The 22,571-nt window shown below is 46.8% G+C and overlaps 6 protein-coding genes across 6 annotated transcripts; 4 read left to right on the top strand and 2 right to left on the bottom strand.

The window, feature by feature from the left end:
* Positions 1-2,633: 2,633 nt before the first annotated feature.
* On the bottom strand, positions 2,634-3,768 carry N7458_005933 (C2H2-type zinc finger protein; the record flags this gene model as incomplete). Its single annotated transcript, XM_056909315.1, has 4 exons — positions 2,634-3,240; positions 3,310-3,389; positions 3,453-3,644; positions 3,715-3,768. The coding sequence occupies 4 exons, from the start codon at positions 3,766-3,768 to the stop codon at positions 2,634-2,636; spliced, it is 933 nt and encodes a 310-aa protein (XP_056765019.1).
* Positions 3,769-5,849: 2,081 nt separating this feature from the next.
* Positions 5,850-6,820, top strand: N7458_005932 (DUF2841 domain-containing protein; the record flags this gene model as incomplete). The annotated part of the gene is given in 3 exon segments (XM_056909314.1): positions 5,850-5,997; positions 6,068-6,613; positions 6,630-6,820. The coding sequence occupies 3 exon segments, from the start codon at positions 5,850-5,852 to the stop codon at positions 6,818-6,820; spliced, it is 885 nt and encodes a 294-aa protein (XP_056765018.1).
* Positions 6,821-7,801: 981 nt separating this feature from the next.
* N7458_005931 (uncharacterized protein) lies at positions 7,802-9,427 on the bottom strand (the record flags this gene model as incomplete). The annotated part of the gene is made up of 1 exon (XM_056909313.1): positions 7,802-9,427. The coding sequence occupies one exon, from the start codon at positions 9,425-9,427 to the stop codon at positions 7,802-7,804; it is 1,626 nt and encodes a 541-aa protein (XP_056765017.1).
* Positions 9,428-12,875: 3,448 nt separating this feature from the next.
* Positions 12,876-13,226, top strand: N7458_005930 (uncharacterized protein; the record flags this gene model as incomplete). The annotated part of the gene is made up of 1 exon (XM_056909312.1): positions 12,876-13,226. One exon carries the CDS (start codon positions 12,876-12,878, stop codon positions 13,224-13,226), a length of 351 nt encoding a protein of 116 aa, XP_056765016.1.
* A 1,509-nt stretch (positions 13,227-14,735) lies between these two features.
* Positions 14,736-15,355, top strand: N7458_005929 (uncharacterized protein; the record flags this gene model as incomplete). Its single annotated transcript, XM_056909311.1, has 3 exons — positions 14,736-15,058; positions 15,108-15,125; positions 15,187-15,355. The coding sequence occupies 3 exons, from the start codon at positions 14,736-14,738 to the stop codon at positions 15,353-15,355; spliced, it is 510 nt and encodes a 169-aa protein (XP_056765015.1).
* Positions 15,356-19,061: 3,706 nt separating this feature from the next.
* Positions 19,062-20,039, top strand: N7458_005928 (uncharacterized protein; the record flags this gene model as incomplete). The annotated part of the gene is made up of 1 exon (XM_056909310.1): positions 19,062-20,039. One exon carries the CDS (start codon positions 19,062-19,064, stop codon positions 20,037-20,039), a length of 978 nt encoding a protein of 325 aa, XP_056765014.1.
* Positions 20,040-22,571: the final 2,532 nt, after the last annotated feature.

Here is a 22,571-nt window from a genome sequence, read left to right as displayed (position 1 = left end):
CCGTTTGCCATTTCCGGCTGATAGTCTCGTTCTCGGATACTCGCGCCTCGTAGGAAAATGAAGCTTTCTTCTGGCCTTGGATATCAACCCCTTTTCCGGAAAGCACCGTTTGAGACTTGCACGAAAGCATGGGGATATGTCCTTTGCGCAATCTTTCCCTCTTTTTGGGTTGTCGCGTGTCAATTCCTCCAAATGAAAGGTTTGGATGTGCTGATCGGTTCGGTTGCGAGGCGTTTTATTGTGGAGAGTTTCGAAAGCTGCGGTCGGGTGGTTCCGTTTTTCATCTTGGTCTTGAGGCAGTATCGACCGCGTCTTCTTGGAGGACAAACTTCCAATTTCCTTATGCCAATAAAAATATCATTAGCGGGTTCTCGGTCTGCTACTCGGTAACAACGTTCATAGGCGTGTAAACGAGTATGGTACTGTAGGTTCATTTGATTGGCATACTGGAAGTGGGGGGCTTTTGTCCGTTTCAGGCGACATTTGATCCCGTCTCGAAGTGGCCGTGTGGAAGTGCTGGGTTAATTTACCCATATTTGCATCTGAAAATACACTCGTAAGCACGTCAAGAAGCGGATGTTTCATCCCGTATATAAATGCGTGCAATGGACATCGAGAAAACACAAGCGCTAGGGATCTCTATGCTCATAACATGCTGTCATAGGTATAGTGGGTATGTGCTTGGAATGTGACTACTGGAGCGCCTGTCACATAAACCCCAATGCAAAAATCACAGTGGGACAAGGAAAGCTTAGTATGAGAGCGACTGTTAATCGAAATGTAGATCCAATGCGAGGGGTGCCAGTTCATGAACTCAAAATGTTCCATTGAACCTACTATGGCGAGAGTAGATTCCACGATGGAGATAAGATGAACGCAGGGCGCCGAAGTATTGGTTCCTGTAGAATAACGTGCAAACTGACATCGGTGCGCAAAATGATATTGACGCACCGTTCTGTTTCCGGAATGTTCAAAACTCCAAATTTAAGGAATTCGGTGGAATGTCATAACGAGCAGGGCCTTTTTTCGAACCTCAGTCTTCCATGACACTTACAACAACAGAAAGACCCAAGATCTTATCACGGACTGTATCGGCTCGGCCATACCAGTTGCTTATGCGCAACGTGCGAGCTTGTGGCTCATCACTTCTTTCCCGATCTGAAAGTGTGTACAGTCGACTAATTCGACAGTCTGTAATGTGAGATTTAGAGGCCATGACGAGGTTTCGCTTCTAACGCACTGTTCATATAATTCACTGCACGCAGTTCATTACATCGGCGACCAAGTGTGATCGGGATGGCTGGGCCGGCAGGGTGGTGTAGCGGTAGACCAGCACCTAGGCAGAACCTAGATGGACAGGGATAGCCGGGGGCCTTTCGAACGCTCGCCGTTCCGGAGATTAGCGTTATGTGGCCTGGAAAAATGAGCAGTGTGTTTTAGAGTCGTTGTGGAACTACCTCGGCCCAATACCTTCGGCCTCAAAAGAATTTTATGTCAGCCAATTGTCCCGGTTCTGGCTGGTTGATCCCATGCAAACAATTAATTTAGAATGTCTGGATAGGTTGGAAATCGTCAACCTTAGAACGATGGTGCTCGCATTCTCCTCAACATTATTCTTAAAAAAATCAAGTACTTGGCCAGGGAGCTGACCAGGACGTCCAGGAACGTTTAATAACCTTCTTGACTCGGCCAAGAACCGCTCAAAGGAGAGTCCAATCCCGGCGATTACGCTGGGCTGTTTGTGATTGGACAAACAGACCAAGGAGCACGAAAAGAGCGCAAGGGTTTGAATGTATGGATCATCATCGGCAGAATGGTAAACAACGACTCAGTATCAGTAATGTGAACGCAAAAGGTTCAAATTGCGGCCGATACTGTAATCTAAATGGTTCTATCGGACTTTAAAACTAACTTCCAAAGAAGCCGGCGGCAATTACAATACTCCCAACTAACTCTAGTTCTTATGACTTCTGTAACGATATGATTATCAAACGTCTCTTCAATCTCCCGTTTCTGAAAAGATTCACCTGTTGGAGGCAGCACCAGGAGAAGCCTGAGGCTTCGTTCAAAGTAAGACCGTGTAAAATACGAAGACACTCAAGGAACCCGCAAAAGGGAACTGACAAGTTCAGGTCCAGACTCCGAGCCCATCACTTTTCTGCTCTGAAACCGATCCTTCCACTGAATCAACAGAAATTTTCATAGTGCATCCTGTGGAATTCGAGGCCTTGATGCATCAGGACAAATTTTCCTAAATGGAAACCACTAACCGGCCCCTTTCATAAATTACCATTTATTACGGACCCTCGCTCCGCGAGGGTCTACCACCCAAACGATATTACCCACCCACACGATATCGCGATTTTACATGAAAGATTGGAGATCAGAGAGAAAAGAAACAGCAAACATACCAAACTGGTAGAGGGGAATTCGGAAGAAGCGCCCCATAAAACCTGGCAAAAGGAACAATAAGGACAGCCAAAGTGGAGAACCGGATAAGTGATACAAACACAGATAGCGAGACTCGGTTTCTCGAAAGCGGATGGAGGCGGAATCGGGAAAGAGATTGAAAAAGTCGTCACGGGTATCATCAGTCGCACCAATTGCTACAAGCATCTATGCGGGATCTCTTCTTAACCTACGCACAGAAAGCCCCAGTCAGTCCCCTCCGGTTGGTTCAAGATCCGGTTTGGGGTTTTGTACAGGAAATTGGGATGGCAACCCACTATCATCGCCTGGTCCTCCGGTAGCTCGTGGCCCGGAAACGACGGCTGGTGGTACTCGGGAAGTAGGTAGTTCGTGCCCGGGTTCGGATTGTAGCGATGCTGCATCATCTGCATGTATTGTTGTTGTTGCTGCTGCTGCTGCTGCTGCTGCTGCGCGGGCGGCGGCGTATGGTGGTGCTGTTGCGGCATGTGTTGTGAGCCATGCGGGATGTTCATCGCTGAGGTGACGGGCACGTTCTGCGTCACGGTCGGCGGCGCACACTTGTGTACGGGCTCCGAGCTCATTTGCACGCTGTGCGGTGAGTAGAAGTCGTGGCTGGCTGTCGTCGAATTAGGGTAGTAGGGCTGCTGCGCGAGCATGTACTGGTCGTTCCAGTTCGGAATTGACACGGTTACGGGAGTTGGGTGCTGATAGGAGTGCTTCGACGTCGTGTCTTCCGAGGATGGCCGAGTGAAGGAGCCGGGAGGGTGGGAGCGGTGCTGGTGCTTCGTGAGGGTGGTTTTGCGACAAAAGCTATAATGAGAGCGCGGCTGTGTGAGGTGGTGGACATAGTAGCGATGGGTTCTGGGGGAGACGCCTTACCTTCGTTCGCAAGTCGGTTCTTGGCAGATATATGGTCGCTTGCCCGTGTGGATTCGTCGGTGACGGGCCAGACTCGAGGACTGCGTTCGTTGTCAGTGCCGGATTCCCAGATCGAGTTCGAGGTCGAGGTCGAGTTGGCTCACATCAGAGAACGCTTTTTGGCAGCCCTCATGGTCACAGACGTGCGGCTTCTCGCCCGTGTGGGTCCGCCAATGCACAGTCAGAGCACTGCGCTGGATGAAGCTCTTGTTGCAATCCTTCACAGTGCAATGGTAGGGCCGCTCATTGGTGTGTATCCGATAATGACGACAGAGATCTGACTTGCGATTGAACGACTGGAGGCCGGTTGAGGTTAGGGGGGGAACGGACGGTGGATCTACGAGACGACCATCAAAGAAAACATACCTTGCCACAATGCTCCCACGGACAGTTGAAATCACGCCCACTGCCAGGAGCCATGGCTGCAAGCTTGGGGGGAGAGATCCTCCACAGAGCGTCGAGTTCACGGTTGCGGGGGGAATGGGTCGCGGGAGCAAAACGTGAGGCGACGTGGAGATAAGAACGTCGAAGGGCGACGGACAACCAGAAGAGGAGGGCGAGGTGTACGGAGTAGTGGATGAGCAAGCATGGTTCATTTATTTCACGGCTCACAAAAAAAAGGATCAGCCAACCCGACAATTCGTAGCCGGACAGAAAATAAAGAGAAAGCCCCGCTTTGCATGGCCAATGGACAGTCCCACGAGTCATGGCGTGCATGACTCGTGGTTCGCCCCATTTCCCTCAACACAGAAAGAGGCGAAGCGTAAGGGTCCTAAAATGCTCCAGAAAGACCAGAAGTCGCCAAGGCGCTACTAATGAATGGGACTGCCCTGCCAGGCCCAGCAGCAGCACTGCCCGTTCATTCGGTCTCCCTCACAAACCAGAGTTACCCCTGTAAAGGTAGAAAAGGAATGTCAAAGGGGCTGATCTGATGGCAATAAGTGGCAATAAGATTCCTTCTCCTGGTTGACGATATGGTCCTGCAGCTTGCGATCGGGATCACAGCCCCTCTTCTATTATCTTTTCCCCTCGACGGGCGATAGCGGGAATATGGTTCCAGCCAGTACGCACTGAAGGTGCGAGAGTACGGAGTACTTCGTAGCTGCTCTCGCTCAGTGCTTTGCGATCGCTGCATCTTAAAGCATATTATCCCATGGTTCGAAGTGGCGTATCCGAGATCACCAAACTCAGTATGTGCACCAGCGAACCTGCGCTTGGATAGGGCACTACGGAGCCACAGAGGCTTTTGATGGGCATAAACCCAGGGTCAGGACGAACCATGTTTGGATGAATAGTACACATTCCCGGTTCATGCACCTGGAAATGGCAATGTGCGTCAAGCTAAGGTCGGGACCCTTGCCACTCATGCTTCCAGCAGAATGAGCTAACTCAGCACCTTCTCAGCTGCAAGCTGAGAGACGGTCTGTGTCCATTGTCGATCAATGATGCTGGAAAAATTAACTGAATTTCCACCGAGATTAACTGACTCCCCGAGATGAGAAGGCAAAAGCGGACCTCAAACCAACGATTAACGCATGGTAAGAGCATCGTTTTCACATTCATCTATCCATAAACATATGGGGAAAGCACCTGAATTCAGCTTCTATTGGACTTAACGATGAGAGTATTAATAGGCTGTGCAAGAACATGGGTTCGATAGACGTAATGGGGAACCCTATTTCGAGTACGGACATGGACGGAGCATTCTGGCTCCCAGAATTCGCGGTTGGGCCCTTTAATGTTAACTCTAAATACGACAACGCAAGGACTACGGAGTACATAACCAATGAAAGCTTTTGAGATCGAACGTTTCCCCACATCACCCCACATCACCCCACATCACGTACTTTATTTTGGTGTTTGTGTAATTCCGACTGAGCGGGGCATGGCCGTCATTGATCGACGCTCGGAGGTAATCAAGGACGGTGAACTCTTACCGTCATTGCGCCAATCAGTCTGTATGTCAAGGGTACCCCATATGCTTCCGTATGGCCGTGCTCTTTCCGATAACAGACGTGGACGGGACAATAATATGGAAAATTCCTCCATGCCCTGTGCATCCAGGAAGTGGTCTAGGTTGCCCTCATGTTATGGTACTTATTGCACTCTGTCTATAACGAGGCATGTCCACCTAATAGATTTAAACAGTGACGACTATCATTTCTCATTTGGCAAGGGCTGGCAACTGTGTCAGTCACGGTATAAGTATCAAGTGGATAGACTTTTCTCTCGCTTTCCTTTCCCTCACTTTCCTTTCTCTCACTTTCCAAAGATCGAAGCATGGTTTCTCCATAGAAATGGCTTCCTACGGTGAGTACTCCTTCCTTTTCTACGTCAGAGTTCTACTTAGGCTAAGTATTTATCCAAGACAAATTCCAACCAGGCTTTGGTCTTCAAGACCAGTCCATCGACTCATACTTCGCGGTAGGGTAGCTCCGGTTAGCCACTAAGTTAACGAACTAACTGCTAGCCAGGTACAGCCAGGCATCCCAGCAGACAAAATGTTTAACATGTTGCCCTTTACGCATTTTGCGCTTATTTATATGGACGCAGACGGCACCGTCCATATACAAGCTTCAGAGTCAATCGCAAACAGCTGCCACGAGATACTATGGACAAAGGTGATGGATGCATTTCTGAGAGCCGTAGGTATGTCTAGAGAAACCTAAGCCTTAGACTCTCCGTCCCAGCAATGGCTCGACTTAACATGACCTGGCAGCGTCCTCTGAACAAGCTACCATTACTATTGCCAAAACCTCACGTCCATCGCAGCTAACTGGGATATCCAATTTTGGGATAAACAGTATGAGTGAAGCGCACATGCAAAACTCTGTCCCAATAGCGAATTCTTTTCAGCCTATCAATTGGCCTACTCACAGACGATGTTGGCCTTCTTTGTCTTCGCAAGGCCTGCAGCATAACTGGAACCAATTTTATAATAAGGACGCCAACATTTCAAGGAAAACGAAGACTATGATATCTGTCAGGGACCGAAATTTCCTGGGCTTATATTATACCGTGGCTTTTAATAACCTCCAACAGACAAGTTGCCGAATTCTTGCGAAGGCATATATCAAACTCGTGGAGCCTCGTAAGCAGGTGAACTATCCATATAATGGACGAAAGTTTGTTGCTGGAACTCTAAAGCAGCTTGACCCTGATATGACTAAACCGCCATGGTGGCCCCTTGGAGTGATCCATCGGGAGCCTGGTCATCTGCCTAAAGTTGGTGGGAGAATCACCGTTCTTTCGACGTATAGCACACGTCTAACTATAAACAGAACGTATTCGACTTCTAGTTCACATACTTCGTGAGCTGCGCTTCAGCCACGGGATTTCGGTCTCAAAGCTAAAAGAAGCTAGCCAGCTTATCTGTCATCAGATCACCCCAGAGCGATTACAGATCCTAGATGAGATCTACGAAGTCAGGAGAGAAGAAGAAAACTTCTTAGATGGAATAAGTGGTAGGTGATCAGAAAAAGGAATTCTCGGTTACGAAGCTAAGATCTCTACCGCAGATGGACCTACTATGGCGTGGATTTCTCGCGCAAATCTTCCAAGGAGCTAAACTAGCTGTCAAGTAGAAGGAGCTGTATGTTACGCGTGGCCAACTGGTCACTGTGAGAAGAACGTCTGAGGGTTATACGCACCGGGTTCCCACTGCGGATCCCAAGAGTACCTCGCAACCGTACCTGTGCTGTGCTAAGCCTTACACGGATTCGGGTCCTATTGAGTATCTTGCAGGACGTGCCAGTTGGTGCGCCAAGTAGGTCTGTCACAGAGTGAGCTCCCTTGTAGGATAGGTTGTCTTAAGGGTGAACTGTGAAGTGCAAAGGTGTATCCAAGTAACAAATTAGGATTGATCGCGAAGAACTAAATACATATGTGATAAACGAGCGTCCCTATATATCCAGTCCTTCCTTGTCGGTATAGCTGGTAGATGGTATTGGGGTAGATGGGGCTTAGCGCGATCTACCCGTCGACCGATCTACCCGCCTACCACGACGAGTCACGTGAGCCTGAATCAGGAAGTTTGTCATGGCGGACATTATCCTGGATATATAGAGGATATACAGACAGGATAATGTCCGGCAAAAGGACACGTCGCTTTTCTGCCCTGATTGATCACTGAGCCTGATCGTCCAAAAGTCCTCACCTTTCTCTTCGAGGCTTGATTGGTCGCACGTGACTTCTGCAGGTGTGCCTCCTGGGAGCTTGGTTGGCTCCCTTGATCCAGTAACCAGCCCCTTTCATAAATTACCATTTATTACGGACCCTCGCTCCGCGAGGGTCTACCACCCAAACGATATTACCCACCCATACGATATCGCATATTCATATATTCAACCACCCAATTTCAATGCGATTTATTCAACCAAAGCAGAGCGATTTAGAAGATAATTAATAGACCGAAATGAAGCAATTTGATTAGCCAATACAGAAATATACACTATTATTTGATGAGATAACCCTTAGCTTTGCAAACCCTCTTTAACTCCGGCATAACCTCCCGCTTGTAATACGGTCGCAACTTCATAAGAGCCTTTAGGTCCTCACCACTCTTTAGAATTCGCTTCATACGATCAACCTGGCTAGAATGCACTATCCCAGTCAATTTAGAAGCTTTACGCGACCGATTTTCGCGTGCGTAGCGAAGCTCTCGTAGATTCTCCGAATTCTCTATATTCTGCTCCAGCTCCGAAGCAATATAGGCGAATTCGGTCGCAGCTTTTGCAAGCTTTCTAAGCAGGCGACGAGAGGGTGTTTGCTGCATACGAGAGATCTTATCCTCTAGCCGCTCTTCTAGCTTCTTCACACGCTCAATAGTCTTTGGTGTACTAAGATCTGATGAATCTTGGCTATTGCTAGCCGCTGATGACGGAGGGCTTGGTGTATTGAAGCCGAAATCGCGATCTGAATCCACTAGGGAATCGAGAACCACACTTGGATTAATAGGCCAAAGGCCAGTTAATCGAAATCCAAGCTTAATTGTAGAAGGTTTAAAGGTCTTCTGCCGAATCTGCGCGATTGCACCAAGGAAATCGTTCTTCGTGATCTTCTCATAGCCACTCACTGTAGCATCGTAAACCCACTCGCTATGCCAATGCTTATATACGCTGAATACACCAACGTCTAGCGGTTGAAGAAGATGGCTAGAGTGAGGAGGTAGAAAGAAGAGGATAATCTTATGATCCTCGCAGTATTTGACGAATTCGTACGTGAGATGCGAGCCGAATTGGTCACAAATCAGCATACGATGCGTACCCTTAGCCGAATCCTTGGTAAGCTTGTTGAATAGCTGTATCCACTGTAGGGCTAGAACGTTATTAAGATAGCCAGTCTCGGTGACAGCGATTCTTTCATCGCCTACTATCTCGAACCACCGTAGTAGTAGTACCTTCGCGCTTAGGATTACTACTGGTGCGATAGTAGTACCAGTAGCTGAGATAGCTTCAATAGCAGTCGCATATTCGCGATTTGTACTAAAACCACCAGAAATCTGGCGCTTAGGCTCGCGTGTAATAATCCACTGGTCTCTACCAACACCAATATTGAATCCAGTCTCGTCGAAGTTCCAAATATCATCCGCTGTAATTCCGTATTGGGCAATTGTCTCCTGGTAGGAATCGAACCACTCTCTTGCAACCTGCCTATCTAGGCACTTCTTTCTCTCGATATCTATGGCTCTCTGGCGGCGAACGAGATACACGGGATGGCGGTGGAGGAAGCGTTGTAGCCAGTGGCGACCGATCGTAGGCGGTTTAGTTGAATCGTCTGTATGGCAGCTAGCCAGAATTGCATTGGCAGCAGCCGCGATTGCCGGGCGCTTAGGAGGTAGATAGATCGAATCGAGGAAATCGATATAGCGGCAGAGGGCAGATTCTTGCGATTCATCAAGCTTGCGACCGTTCGGTTGGCGATCAGAGAGCGATAGGCGGCCCTTGTAGCGCGCAAGAAGCCGCTGGTATGGTAGGTTGCGAGATCGCGCCCACGCTTTAATATTAGGCTTTTCAACATTCTCTAATTCAAGAATAGCCAATTGGATGCGAGATTCGATAGATTGATTCGATTCGGCCATGGTGGTGGTAAGAAATCGCGTGTAAGAAAGAGGGTGTTTACTATGTAATAAAATCAAAGCAATAATATGGCCGACGAATTATAGCACTAGCTGCGCCGAATCTTCTTGAGACGGCGAGCATTTGAATCACCACCTACTCCATCCAAGTTTCCCACGCCAATCACGGATGCCAGAACTTCACTCAGGAGGCTACTGCGAGTATCTAAGATTCAGGTCTTTCATGTCCACAACAGGACGAGGGGATATAACACACCAGTCACGTGAAGAAACGAGGCACGATGATTCTGCGGATAGCCGCTGGTCAGTCTGCCAACCCTCATGTAATCTCCGGCCCAAGGAGCCCCAAAAAAATTGACCTACCATTTAAATTTACGACGCCATAAAAAGAACATTGAGTGCTTCTCTTTCCTAAAGGCCACATTGGCTTCGGTACATGGCAACAGAACAAGAGGCGAAAGTGAACCGGCCTATTTCGAATGTCCGTTCAGGCGAAAAGTCAAGATCAGCCACCACCGTAGTTGTAGTGCTATATTTCAATGTTGAAGATTTGGGGACTTTTCATGTTAATTGGCATATTAATTCAAAAATAAAGGTACCGGAGTAAGAGAAATGTGGTTGAAAAAATCAACCCAGGGAAATCGCAAGCTTCGCGGCATTACAGCCGAAACCCTTCCCAAAATCGATGGCTCCGACATTTAAGAGTCTGAGCCGCCCCAAAATTTCATAGCGATGCGTGATATAAATATTACTGCAAGGAAATAGCAAGTCTTCAAGTCTTTGTCTGGCATCCATGGCTGCCTCCATTGTCGAGCAAGATCCTACGGATGGTAGGTCCAGCTCTGGATCACCTGGCCTAACGGAATCCACTATCAATGATTTTCAGGTAGGGTCCAGGCAGATGCATTGCAAGTATATTCAGGATTCTTTTGACAAGAACTATATTTTCTATATTAGAGCTCCGAGGTAGGCCCAGAATTTCAGGCTTGCTTGACTCCGTCACAACCACAAACGCAAGACCAATGTTCACAGCACTTCAGCCGGACAGCCTCTACGGAAATATTAGAACAATACTCGGTGCTCTGGCATTACTACATGGTGGAGAAAACCAAGGTTCACGACCTTGGACAGGAGGTTAAAATACTTCGTTCTGCCAATACTCAGCTATGCCTTAGGTTGCAGATTGCGGAACAAGAAGTATACAACAAAAGTGCATTTTTAGCATACTCTGAGCAACGATATGCAAATCTTCAAAGAAATCTCAACAATCTCCTCCAATTTGACGAGGGTGATGGATCTGAGGTTAATGCGGAAACAATTTGCCACTAAAGTACCTTGTTTTCAGTGGCTGAGCCATGAATACACTGCGAATACCAACTTCCTAGCGTAATTCTTTGGTAATGAGAACAATTTGGGATTTTGGGGTGTTAGTTAATCTTCTTGTTTCCAAGGCGGTGGTCATGCATTTTCTTCGAGATATACTTGTCTTGGTTTTTATATCCTGTCTCCTGAGGATTCAACGGTTCGCAGATGCTACCAATGGCATTGTTGCAATTATGTGTCATTTCAGCTCTGTCTTTGATCAAATTACAGTAACTGGCGCATTCAAATCTATCCTTACGTCAAAAGGGCCATCGCAGTGGCAGGAAAAAGGACTGCCCAGACACTAGTTGGGAGAGAGCTAGAAGCCAACACAGGTTTTGGGATTAGATATTGACGAATTTGACGAAGTGGTCACATACCACCGGGCTCATTTTGTTGATGTTCGATAACTACTGTATCGCCATTGCCTCCTTAAAGATATCATGCGACTTGGCTTCTACTGCTCTCCGTCCTTTCTGGGACACATCAGCTTTTTTGCTAACTGTTTAAAACACTCCCACTCAAGGGGTATCCAGCACTTCTTAGAGATCTTCCATATTTGCTTTGCTGGCCATCATCCCTTTACTCTTGCTTCCGGCAGAGGAAGCACCTACATAGCCATGACGCCACCAGTTAGGCTGTATTAGGTTAATAGAGTATTGATTGATTGATTGATTGATTGATTGAAGCCATCATCCCTCCGCCTCCGTATCCTCTTCCCTGACACTTTCAAGGGTATTCATCGTCCGTTGGTACGCGTCAATCAAAGAGAACAGATCTATTCGGTACTGCCGATGATGATGATGATGATTTTATTTACCCTGACCTCTCGCGAACGATATGCAGGATTCCGCAACTATATATATCTCTATGCGTACAGATGTCGTGTCCCATTTCCTAAGCGAACTTGTTGCCTCGCCGAGGCCTGTCGTGGCTCAATAGCCGTTTTGTTTTCCAGTTACCTTCCATGGTGCTCGGCTTTGAAACCGTTGTGATGCTTCAGCGAAGTCTAAGACAGCTTCCACTATCTTAGCTCTTGAAGCACTGTTATTCTTACCCCTTCCCTCGTCGCTAAGCTCCCCCAACAAGGTTGACATGCTGTTGAACGCCCCACCGACCTTCCCTCGGAGCTCTCGCCGTAGTTCTCTCAGCTCCGGACAGTCCAGCAGAACATGGGTTACACTCTCTCGTTCAACACAAGCACATAGGTCGTCATCGCGGAAGCGGAAGGTCTTCGCGTATGTTGACAGCCAGCAGTGTCCAGTTCGCAATTGCGTTAGTAAGTAAGCTCGGTTTCTAGGTAAGGATCCGTAGAGACGTCGCGTGTACTTGGCCGGCAATGTGCTGTCAAACTGTCGCAGGTGACTGCCGGTCTTCGACTCTTTCCATTCCTTTTCCCATTGATCTTGAATTTCCTTGCCTGACGCGCGCCCTCTCGCGTGATATTAGAAGGCTGAAAGGGTGTGTCTTGCCCGGTGTGGCTGCCTCTTTAGCTAGCCGGTCGGCAATGTCGTTTCCAGGTATTTCCCAGTGACCTGGTATCCACTGTAGTCGAATCGCTGTGCCATGGGTCTTGGTGTTCTTGGCTGCTTGGAGAATGGCGTGAATGATCTGTTGTCCCGATCTGTTTCCGGGGTTCTGAATCTCCTTGCATAGACCACTACCCCAGTTTTCCGCCCAGCAATGGAGGCTTCTGGTCTTTTGAGGTTCACCACGCCTCTCACCCTGGGTGTCTCTCAGTTTGCTCCTTAAGCATACATCACGGGCAGGCCAACTAGGACGGCACCGCTTCAACCGACCAAGGTCGGTCTCAGGCCCTCAGTGCGAGTGAGGTAGCTGACTCCCGGCTCTTTGTACACCGACACGCGCATCCGTCTTCTCGGGCTATACAGACAGCCTCTTGACAGGCCCCGACCCTGTTGCCGTGGCTGCCATTGTACACCACGCCCCGCGAGAGCTTCCACTCTCGTTTCACATTACCTGAGGCAGTCTCCCTCCGTCAGGCCGACCGTGTCTCGCAGAAAGTCCTCCATACGCTCCATCCGGCAGAGTACGTTGGTTGCTCTCCACTAACCAAGCTTGGTCCCCGATGTCTGAACAGGGCCGACGGGTTGCCCGTGGCAAAGCCTTAACGAGTTCCGCCGGTTGCCACCAGTCAAATATCAACATTTTCCAGAGTCTCCGTGTGTCTCCCAAGAGGATGCCCGTGTCTCAAAGAACAGCCGGCCTGGAGGGTGCCCGTGGCTGGGCCTTAACGAGGTCTCCGGCAAACGAGGTCTCCAGCAAACGAGGTCTCCAGCAAAAGAGGTCTCTGGGCCTTGAACGAGGATCCGATGCTAGCTTGACTACCTGTGTTACCGGTTCACTACCGCCTCGCCGCATCTCGCACGATGCGATCCCAAACCGTATGCAAGCTCAGGGGTGTCCTACCTTCTTTTAGGGCGACACCACTTTCACTAGTAATGCAAGATCAGCTGCTGGGCCCGAGTGCGAGTCGGGTAAAAGAAGTCGGGTGGTTTTCGTATCCCATTATCCCCTGATTTTGGTGTGGTTGTGCGATCGTGCCCCGCGCCTCCGCACCGGGCCAGACCACACAACCACGGCGGATTCACTTTGGTCTCCCCACCAGGGATTAACACCGGACACCACGAGAAGGTATGAATCCATTGTCCCAACAGCCTGGCGAGGACTGCTGCCCAGTGCGAGCTCACTGGATTCGGTACAGTACCAACAGATGAGAATAGAGTATCGCAGCTAAAGAGGAAAGGAAAGAAAAGGAAGGCCAGCCAGAAGAAAAGAGCTGAAGTATACAGCACGCAGGCAAACATCCCAGAAGCCCTCGAACCAGATACATACAGGCATCAATCCCGCAGAATGAAGTTATTCCCAGACATGAAAGTCTCAACCGTCACATCTGTCCAATTACCCTGGTATTGTATGGTAGTCGGGACAGACTCGCAAGGATAGTGTCGTAACACACTACATCTGGATAATACAGACTCCCTTCAACGAAAGTGCTAATTTTTCCAATAATCTCACCCTGTCAAAAATCTTCGGTACTAAACATCTCATCAAATCCTCACCTGGCATATATACTTTAGAAATTTAAAGAAGACATACACGCCCACATACTCCGGAAATTTCAATTCGATTAAATTTCAACGGCTCTATAGTTGAGAATCCTCTGCATCACCGGTTCGCCGTTCTAAATCACCACCCCAATGTTGCACACGAAGAAGGCCATCCACTGGGATGGGATACCACGCCCACATTCCCTCTATTCATTCGTGAAACCAACACTTATAACTCTGTGCATTAATTGAGATTGACGTCTAATTAACTTGGGAAATTTTGTTTAGGCTTTGGATGGAGAGACAGTTACACCTAAATTATTAACATAACAGCCAATAAAACAAGATCCCGGTTGATCCAAAAGCCTATTGGGATCTTGAGTGAAATCGTTGTCCCGTTCCAACTACGAGTCTCCGAAGCGCTGACAATGACGTTCAAAATAGCTGGTCATGTATCGTCTTTCCAAATCCAGATCTCCAGTGAGACTGATGATTTAGTAAGATAAACCAATTTGAACGTTCATTACTTTGCTCATAAAAAGACTTCTCTACATTCCAAGGTCGTTGATACCAATATTGTGACGCCGACTCCCGCTTACTTTATACACCGGTTATGCCTTGACTACACTTATCCGTGGAATGAATAGTTATAGCAATGTGAGACATTCCTTCTTGGTAGATAAGCCCTCAACTAAAATTTGGAGTTCCTACTAAAGCTCTACGGGCCATTTGATTCCAATTATGAGAACTTAGAATATCCAAGAATTGCTCTGCTTAGTCTTCGTTATCTTCATGATCAGGGTTTGTTAATCTATATATTTTGCCTAGTAACTACTTGTATAGCCTCTCTGAGATGATTTTACTTCTATTCCTCCCTCATGGCGACGGAGAGTGCCTATGAGCGCAGCGTATCCCCGGCTGAGTTTGTGGCAAGCCGGTACCAAACACTGGACCTCCGTCCAGAGGTGTTTTTATCTAAGAACAGTATTTTAGGATCGCCAAACACGATCGACACGGACAATCTCCCGCTTGGACAAAATGACAAGTCCCAATATGGTGACGACTGTGCGGCCAGGGATTCGGTTTGCCGCAGTCGCAATGAGGGAGACCGCTACGCCATGGAATCCCGATTCAGTGTCGAATATCTACATAATAGACCACCCTATGTGTTCCAAGTGCTTATGCACACCATAGTCAAGGAGTAAGAAGAGTATATGGTCACAATTCATTCATAGCTGACTTTTGTACAGCTTAGACACCCGTGCGAAGTGAGTTATTACCATGAGATCGGTGACATCTATTGACAACCTATTCTAAATGAAAGTTTAGAAGCATGGAGGAACAGTTCAAAAGGCAACAAAACTGGAACAAAGAATTACAGTGGGGTATCGATATTATTGCAGAGGGTTTGCCCAGGCTTCAGGCTTTAGAGGATACGATAACAGCCCTTGAAGCAAAACTTGATATATTAATGGAAAGTGGAGAGTGGGAAAAATAGGATGTCTAGTCAAAGTACAGTAACCCAGACCATTGGAGAGTGCAGTTACTTCTACATGAAAATTAGAATCCCAGAATTTCCTAGACAGTTCACAGTTTGAAACTGGGTCCTTCGTGGCCGCAGATCGAAGAATTCATCCTATACTGTACCGAAGAAACCGAGGCGCTGGCTTGCACGCTGGATATTAGATAAGCATAGAGACGTCCATGCTCGATGGAATCAAACACATAAAATCAAGTATGACGTTCCCATATAATCATCGGTGCAGATTTCATAATTCCAGTTACTTGAGTTCCACAACAACCCCGCTGTTGGAGTTGGATAAAGATATATTGTGTGCAGTGTGTATCAAACTGGTATATACATTGAGTGATTGTGAGACTCACAATACAAATGTTATCTTTCTGTCTCTATAATCATCATATTTATACCGCACGGATTTACTCCAGTTATTACTACGGGCATTGACTTAGAAGGTGTGAGCTCTTTTTACGTTTGAGATGGAATGAAATGCCCATGTTGTAAAATGGCATTCAAGTTTCAGGTGGAGATCCCCATCTTTACAAAAGTATCTTTCGTCACCTTAGTTTCTGTTCTCAGTGCCTTCAGTTCTGAAAGCTTTAAAAATTATCTCAAATCTGCTTGGATTACATGACGGGTCATCCATCTTCCGTCTCTTTCCGAATGTTACCTTCTATTAAACTAGGGCTTCATGTACAAAACGAGCTATCATGAATATGGCCCTATATCCCTATCACCAGTTGGCTTGGCTATCTACTAGCCCATCTCGGTTAGACCAACTTGCTACACATCCAGCTGTATACCTAGATTTCCTTTGTTAGACTAACTTACCAACAAAACACACATCTCTGTCCAGCACAATTGCATTACTGTCTTGGCCGGCTTGCTAGGACACCAACACATCAAAAGACTATCATTGGCTGCTGTAGACCTATTTAGAAACTCTGTCAACTCGTCGGCTAAGGTTCGTATACACCGTGTGTGAGTATTTCTGTATGACAAACTAGTGCACAAATGCAGGTAAAACTCAGTTATGGCTTCAGATCATACATGAGGGAGCTTTATCACGAAAGATTGAGGTTGACTCTGAACCTTCATCATTATGTCTTCTCTTCACTACTCCTGAACCATATTGCGGGGCGGGGAATAGTCTATCCGTAAAGACAACCACCGGCAGTGTCAAGTCTTATACTACAAAGATACACGCAGCAGACATACGAAATTGATGGCCTCAAACTGTTCTTTTTGTTACACACTTCACACCTCATTCGACAACATCGCAGTCTCTCTGCCTTCTATCTATAAGTAGACCCGAGTTTGCTGGTTTCAATCCAACAGCTCCCCTAAAGTTACGAGAAACACAGTATATTCGATGGATTCCAATCGTATGGATACATCGGAAGACGGATTCTCGACAGCAGGGGGAGGAAGGTCGCTTCGAGATACAAAAGCAAGGCAGAACCAGCAAGCGAAGCTGAATGACAAAAGAGAGCAATTAACAGAACTCGAAAAAGTCGAAGAGGGAGATCGCTCAGCTGCTGAACAGAGGAAGATTACTAAGCTTCGAAAGGAGCTTGGTAACGTAATTCACAAGCGAGTGGCCCACACAAGCGAGTGGCCCACCCTTCCCATTACAATATTTTGAAGGCGAATATATCAACAGAAATGCATTAATTAATATTAAACTAGCGATTTTTACATTGATTAATCTTATGCCCAATCGTTCCACATCCACTACACCTTGGCGGAGCCCTCCTGCGTGGCTGATCCTGCTGAGTAGGTAAATCGCCCTGCTCATGCGATACTACCTCATCAGCTTCTACTGGCTGAATTGGCTGCTGAGCCAGCTGTAGGCCCTCTTCGATCGATAGGCCCCCTTCGTGAGCGATCTGCCTAGTCGATCGAGTGCGCTTTTGACGTTTCTTTTCATTCGCTGCACGTAGATCGGCGTTCTCCTTCACTACTAGTGAAGTGTTATGCAGCGCAATTTCATAGCCCTTAAGAATCTGATCAACCACTAATTTCAACGGGCTTAGTGGGCTTTTTGACCGCTGATCTATTAGATCTCTCATCATTTTAGCCTGCTTTTGTAGCTGAACTACCGTTCTAGGCGTTTTCGGTGTGAATTGGCTAGATCTGCTGCTTGGTCGGCTTGATGGTGGTGAAGGCGTTCGAAGGGATATATTAAGCTTAGAAAGCACTCTTTCGGCATATACTGGTACGATACCAGTAGCTGCGAAGCTGCTTTGAACGATATTCGGCTGGAAAGCTTCTAGTCTTGCGCGAGGATAGTCTGCAAGAAAATCAAGCTTATCGATATAATTATAGCCAGTCCGCGCTAGATCGCTTACGAAGCGACCGTACGCGCGTTTAAGCACAGCAAAACACCCAACATCAAGCGGTTGTAGTAGATGCGACGAATACGAAGGCATACAGAGCGGTATAATATCGTTTTCAGCGCAGATTCGATCGAATTGAGGTGTTAGGTGGCTACTATGCCCGTCGAGGATCAATAGCCGAAATCGCCCTCGTACGCGCGAATTAGTGCATAGAATAAAGAGATTTTGTAGCCAGCGTAGGCCAATTTCATCAGTAGTCCAGCCGTTATTCGATACCTCAATACGCGAATTCGTAGGAAGATTTAACGATTCAAACCAACCAGCGATATAGACCTGGCCTTTGAATATAATACACGGCGGCAGCGAATAGCTATCAGCGCATATCGTTTCGATCGCAGTAACCCATTCGCGATTTCCTAGCTGTAGGATTGATCGCCGACCGTAGTATTCTGCTCGCGTTATAACCTTCTACGCTGATATAAGGCCCATTGCGAATCCAGTTTCATCGAAGTTATAGATATCCTCTAGTTGAATCCCGTTCTCCTCGATTACGCGTTGCACCGTCAAAAACCACTCTTTTATAGCCTTTGGATCCTCGTTAAGAGCGCGCTGATAATCATATCGTCTAGAGAAACGTGTTCGAAGCTCATCACGTCGTTTAACAAAGTTTGATACCCAATTAACACCAACGGTCGGAGGAGGGGTTGTTCCACGCGCTGCAAGGAGGATATTGGCCATTTCTCGTACAGTAGCAGGCCTAGGCGCTGCTCCACGCGCATCCATAGAGAAGATCCACTGAATAAGCGAGTCCTCTTCTAGTTGGGTCAATTTATGCGAATTTGCGCGTGTATCGACGCGTGAGATTGTTCCATTCGCCCGCCGCGATAGCGTTCTGGGGGGGATATCGTATAGCTTCGCGGCTGCACGAATAGATGCGATACGGCCATTTTTAATATCATTAAGGGCTAACAAGATCTTGCCCTCCTGATTGGCCGGTTTTTGAGAAGATTCAGTGCGAATTGGTGGCATAGTAGGTGGTTGAATTAGGTAGGTAGGTAGGAATGAGCGATTTCAGGTGGGGTGGGCCACTCGCTTGTGTGGGCCACTCGCTTGTGAATTACGTTATCGACGCGACCAACACGTCAGTGGATCCACAGAGTAAACCACAGTATCCAGAATCCGCTCCAGGCGACAATGAGGAGGGCAAATGTGAAAAGTTCGCCCAACCACCAGGGAGTGGTGATACACCTCCATCAGAAAAGGAAAGACTAGGCTTTGATAATCGAAAAGGGAAGGGTTCTGCTGGAAGCCCGTCAAACCAGACGATTCCAAAAGGATCACCCGAAATGACTGACGAGGGCGCTGTTGCTGTAGCATATTGCAGATGCAAATCCTTCGATAAATTACGGATAATTTACCGTTACGGACCACCTGGTCATTCAAAACATGAGTTTGGGCCATCCAAAGCACACACAAAAGATGAGATTGCGCGCCTTCCACTGATATCTTCGAAACACAAAACGATCTTCGACATCCAAGAAGCTGGCCGATGGCTATATGGCTTCCACAATATTAGAAAAGTGGTCAGTGTTGCGACTCTGACACCAAATCCTCGCCGAAAATGGAAGCCACGAATGACCAAAAAGGGCAAAGCCATTCATGTATTTCCTACGATACTTGTGGGGATTCTGTGGGATCAAATACAGCCAAGACACCAAGAAGAATTGCTTAAAGATGGAGAAAGCTTCATTTTCAGGGGGAAACTGATGGAAAGGCTCAACAAAAAAGACAAATTGTCTTTAGATGACTGGATTCGAAAAGCCGCCAACCACCAGGACCTATCTTACAAGAACTGGCTTAGGGAGAAGGGCGTTACCGATCGAGATAGGCCTCCCACATTTTTCCCTGGTGCTGATTGGGCCGATGCTCTTGTGAAAACAAAGGCTAAATCTCAATCTGTGCGAACGAAGCCCAATTCGAAGAACTCGGTTTTACGCAGCGAAGCAAATGGATCCCCAAGAGAGGAGAACCATCAATCTGGCAGAAAAAGACAAAGGTCAAATTCTGGAGCAAATTCGGAAAGCATGAAAAAGCCTCGCCCTGTTTCAGCGTCAACCGAGGAGTCAACCAAGACCATAGATTACAGGTCGTATCTCTCTTACAACATGAACCATTTCAAGCTCACCGACAAAATGCGCGACGAAGATCCCGAGGAATATCAGGAAATTCTGGATAAGATTGAGAAAGACTGGGACAACTATCGACGGATTATGATAAAACAAGGTTACACGGTCGCCCCAGGCGGAGAGAAACCCGAAGCTTAGGATGACCCAAACTTTTCTGTGCCACCCCGGACTCAGCGTTATCTGTTCAACTTTTGGGATATGATTTGGATAAATCACGGTTCCATTTCGAACTTGCTTAATGTCCTAACACGTCTGGTACATTGGATGCTTTGCGAGTTTCAATTTAAAACAACGATGGAGATATGTGTGGAGATCCTACATAAACTTACTGATGTTTGCCTGAGATTAGGTAATGTTGAGGATAGTGGGGTGTTAAAATACCGAAATAGTTTAGTTTCATTCTTGTGATTTCTTTATTTGTACTAGGGGATTCTCGACACTCTGAGAATCGGTGGTTTTCAACCCCCCTCTCCCCTAGTCAGGTAAGCAGGGACACCCTAACGTGTCCCTGCAGCATCCCGTCCTTTTCTTGTTTTCTTCAATTCAATTTCATCCTATCTTTTTGGATTGGTTCCCTTTGGTAGACTAGCCCCATTATTGCAGACAATGGCATACCGTATCAGCTTACCGTCACAGGTAAACTTATTGCCCTCAACTTTCTTCGCCGAGTAGGACTTTACGTTTTTGTACTCATCTACTGGTACGTCTGATACTCGTAAAGAGTTATCTACTTGCCATTATTAACGCCGACCAGTATCTCTATTTGGGAAAAAGATAACCGAAGACACATGACGGACTTTGCGTTTGAGTCGCACGTGTCGATCGTGTGTCTCCGTCATTTTGGGGCTAGCGTCATGCTCTTTCCATTTTTTTCATTGCTGATATTTATTTCTTTCTGTCATATATGGTCTGATTTGAGGTGCCCATAGTTAAGTAGCGACTATTGTAGATTGCGTGTAATCTTGGGTATCCGCTGGACTTTATGCACTTCGTGATGTAATTAATGCACTTAGGCTAGATGCAATAACCAACGATTCAATTCAAACCTAATCGTTCCATTCACATTTATTGCACCCTTCACGAACTGTCACTTCCCTTCGAAGCCGTCCGTGGTGCTCTATGAGGCTTAGCCAGCGCATTTCTTAGCAGTCTGCACGACACCAACTCATTCATTGCTGAAATTATGTTTAAAGTAATTATGGACGTTGGCGTATGGTTCTTTACAGGAATTCATCGCGGGTGCTTGAAAGAAGCGGTTAAATTACGATTAACTTATTTCATGCGGCAACCCTTATTCAAAGTAGATACTCCTCTCTGTTGAATAACGGAATCATCATTTTCAGACCTACTGTTGAACTGTTTGTTGTGACCGGCTGTGCCAAACCTGACAGCCAAAAGCCGGACAGTGTAGATGAAGAGTCAAGTTATCCCGATTGAGCAAAACTGGCTTCGAAGTAGAATACACAAATCTATCAAGAACTATACAGTTCATTACCAATGTTTGGAAGTTTTAAACAAAAGCTAGTCTTAATTCGTGTGCATAGGTTCATGTGCACTTCTGTCCTATCGCATAACATACTACCATGCGCACCGTGTAATACAAGTTTAATGACAACTAACGGCAACTCCACGATTTAGACGGAACGCTTCATATTCTCGATTCAGTTAGCTGGTAGATCACCAATGCTCGTTCTTGTGGAACTGATGACTCGCACGCGACGTGCGCACAAGATATATTCTACCATTTACGAAGGATAAAATACTATGGATACGATTTTTAAGGCGCCATTTAAGTCCACAGAGCAAAGAAACTGCTGCTAGGCTTTACCTCTCCTACCCCAATGGTACGCTTTCTTACTTCTAAATCCTTCTAAAGGCCCTCCTCAGCAATAGGAGCAGCAGTGGAAAATGGTCCTTGCCAATAATGAAAGGAAGAATCTCAGCTTACGTAATTGCTGGGTTGACAGTAGGTTAACGGAAGCTCATGTCGAAACACAGCCAGCCACTTTTTATCAAACTTGACGATATGCAATTGCAGCCGTCGAATCTTGCAAAAGAATTACACCCATTAAAGGTCATTCAGCAACTTGAACTAGGGAGATTAGTCGTAGCCTAGTGACTTCTGTATCCCAGTATGAGCTCCTGCTGATACTGTATGATTATTCTTGTTCCTCCATATCCCAAAAGATAATCCAACCGATGAGGCCATTTGGTATTGTTTGTTTCCACACTGAGACGTTTGTAATACGGGATAATAATAATGACTCACATAATTGGACCGTTTTGAAAACCGTTCAAAACGCAATTTTCGTAGGGGTTAGGACGGGAACCCTATGCATCGAAGCTATGTAAACAGGCGCATCTGGCATATTTAGCCCAGGCCCCAGCTTCTCAGTTTCGATTACCTTTCACTGCGCAAACTGTACTCTGTCAATTTGACGTCTGATGACGTAAATATGTTGGGACAAATCTTGAAATGCCTTCCTTTGGCCTTATCTACTGGCGCTTTGATTTGTTTGGCGATTGTGTTCTCTGGGTGCACATCTACTTCTTCTCCTAGTGATTTATATTTCATGAAGGTTCATATGTGCTATGAGAGAGCCGTAATTGAGAACAAGACTAAGCATTGATAGGTCAACTTGACTTCTTTCCCCGTCGTTGACTCCACTC

This window comes from Penicillium daleae (genome assembly GCF_028827525.1).
Source record: "Penicillium daleae strain IBT 16125 chromosome Unknown utg000006l_segment0_segment0, whole genome shotgun sequence".
In the NCBI taxonomy this organism is placed as follows: Eukaryota; Fungi; Ascomycota; class Eurotiomycetes; order Eurotiales; family Aspergillaceae; genus Penicillium; species Penicillium daleae.
This window is presented reverse-complemented; position numbering and strand designations above follow the sequence as displayed.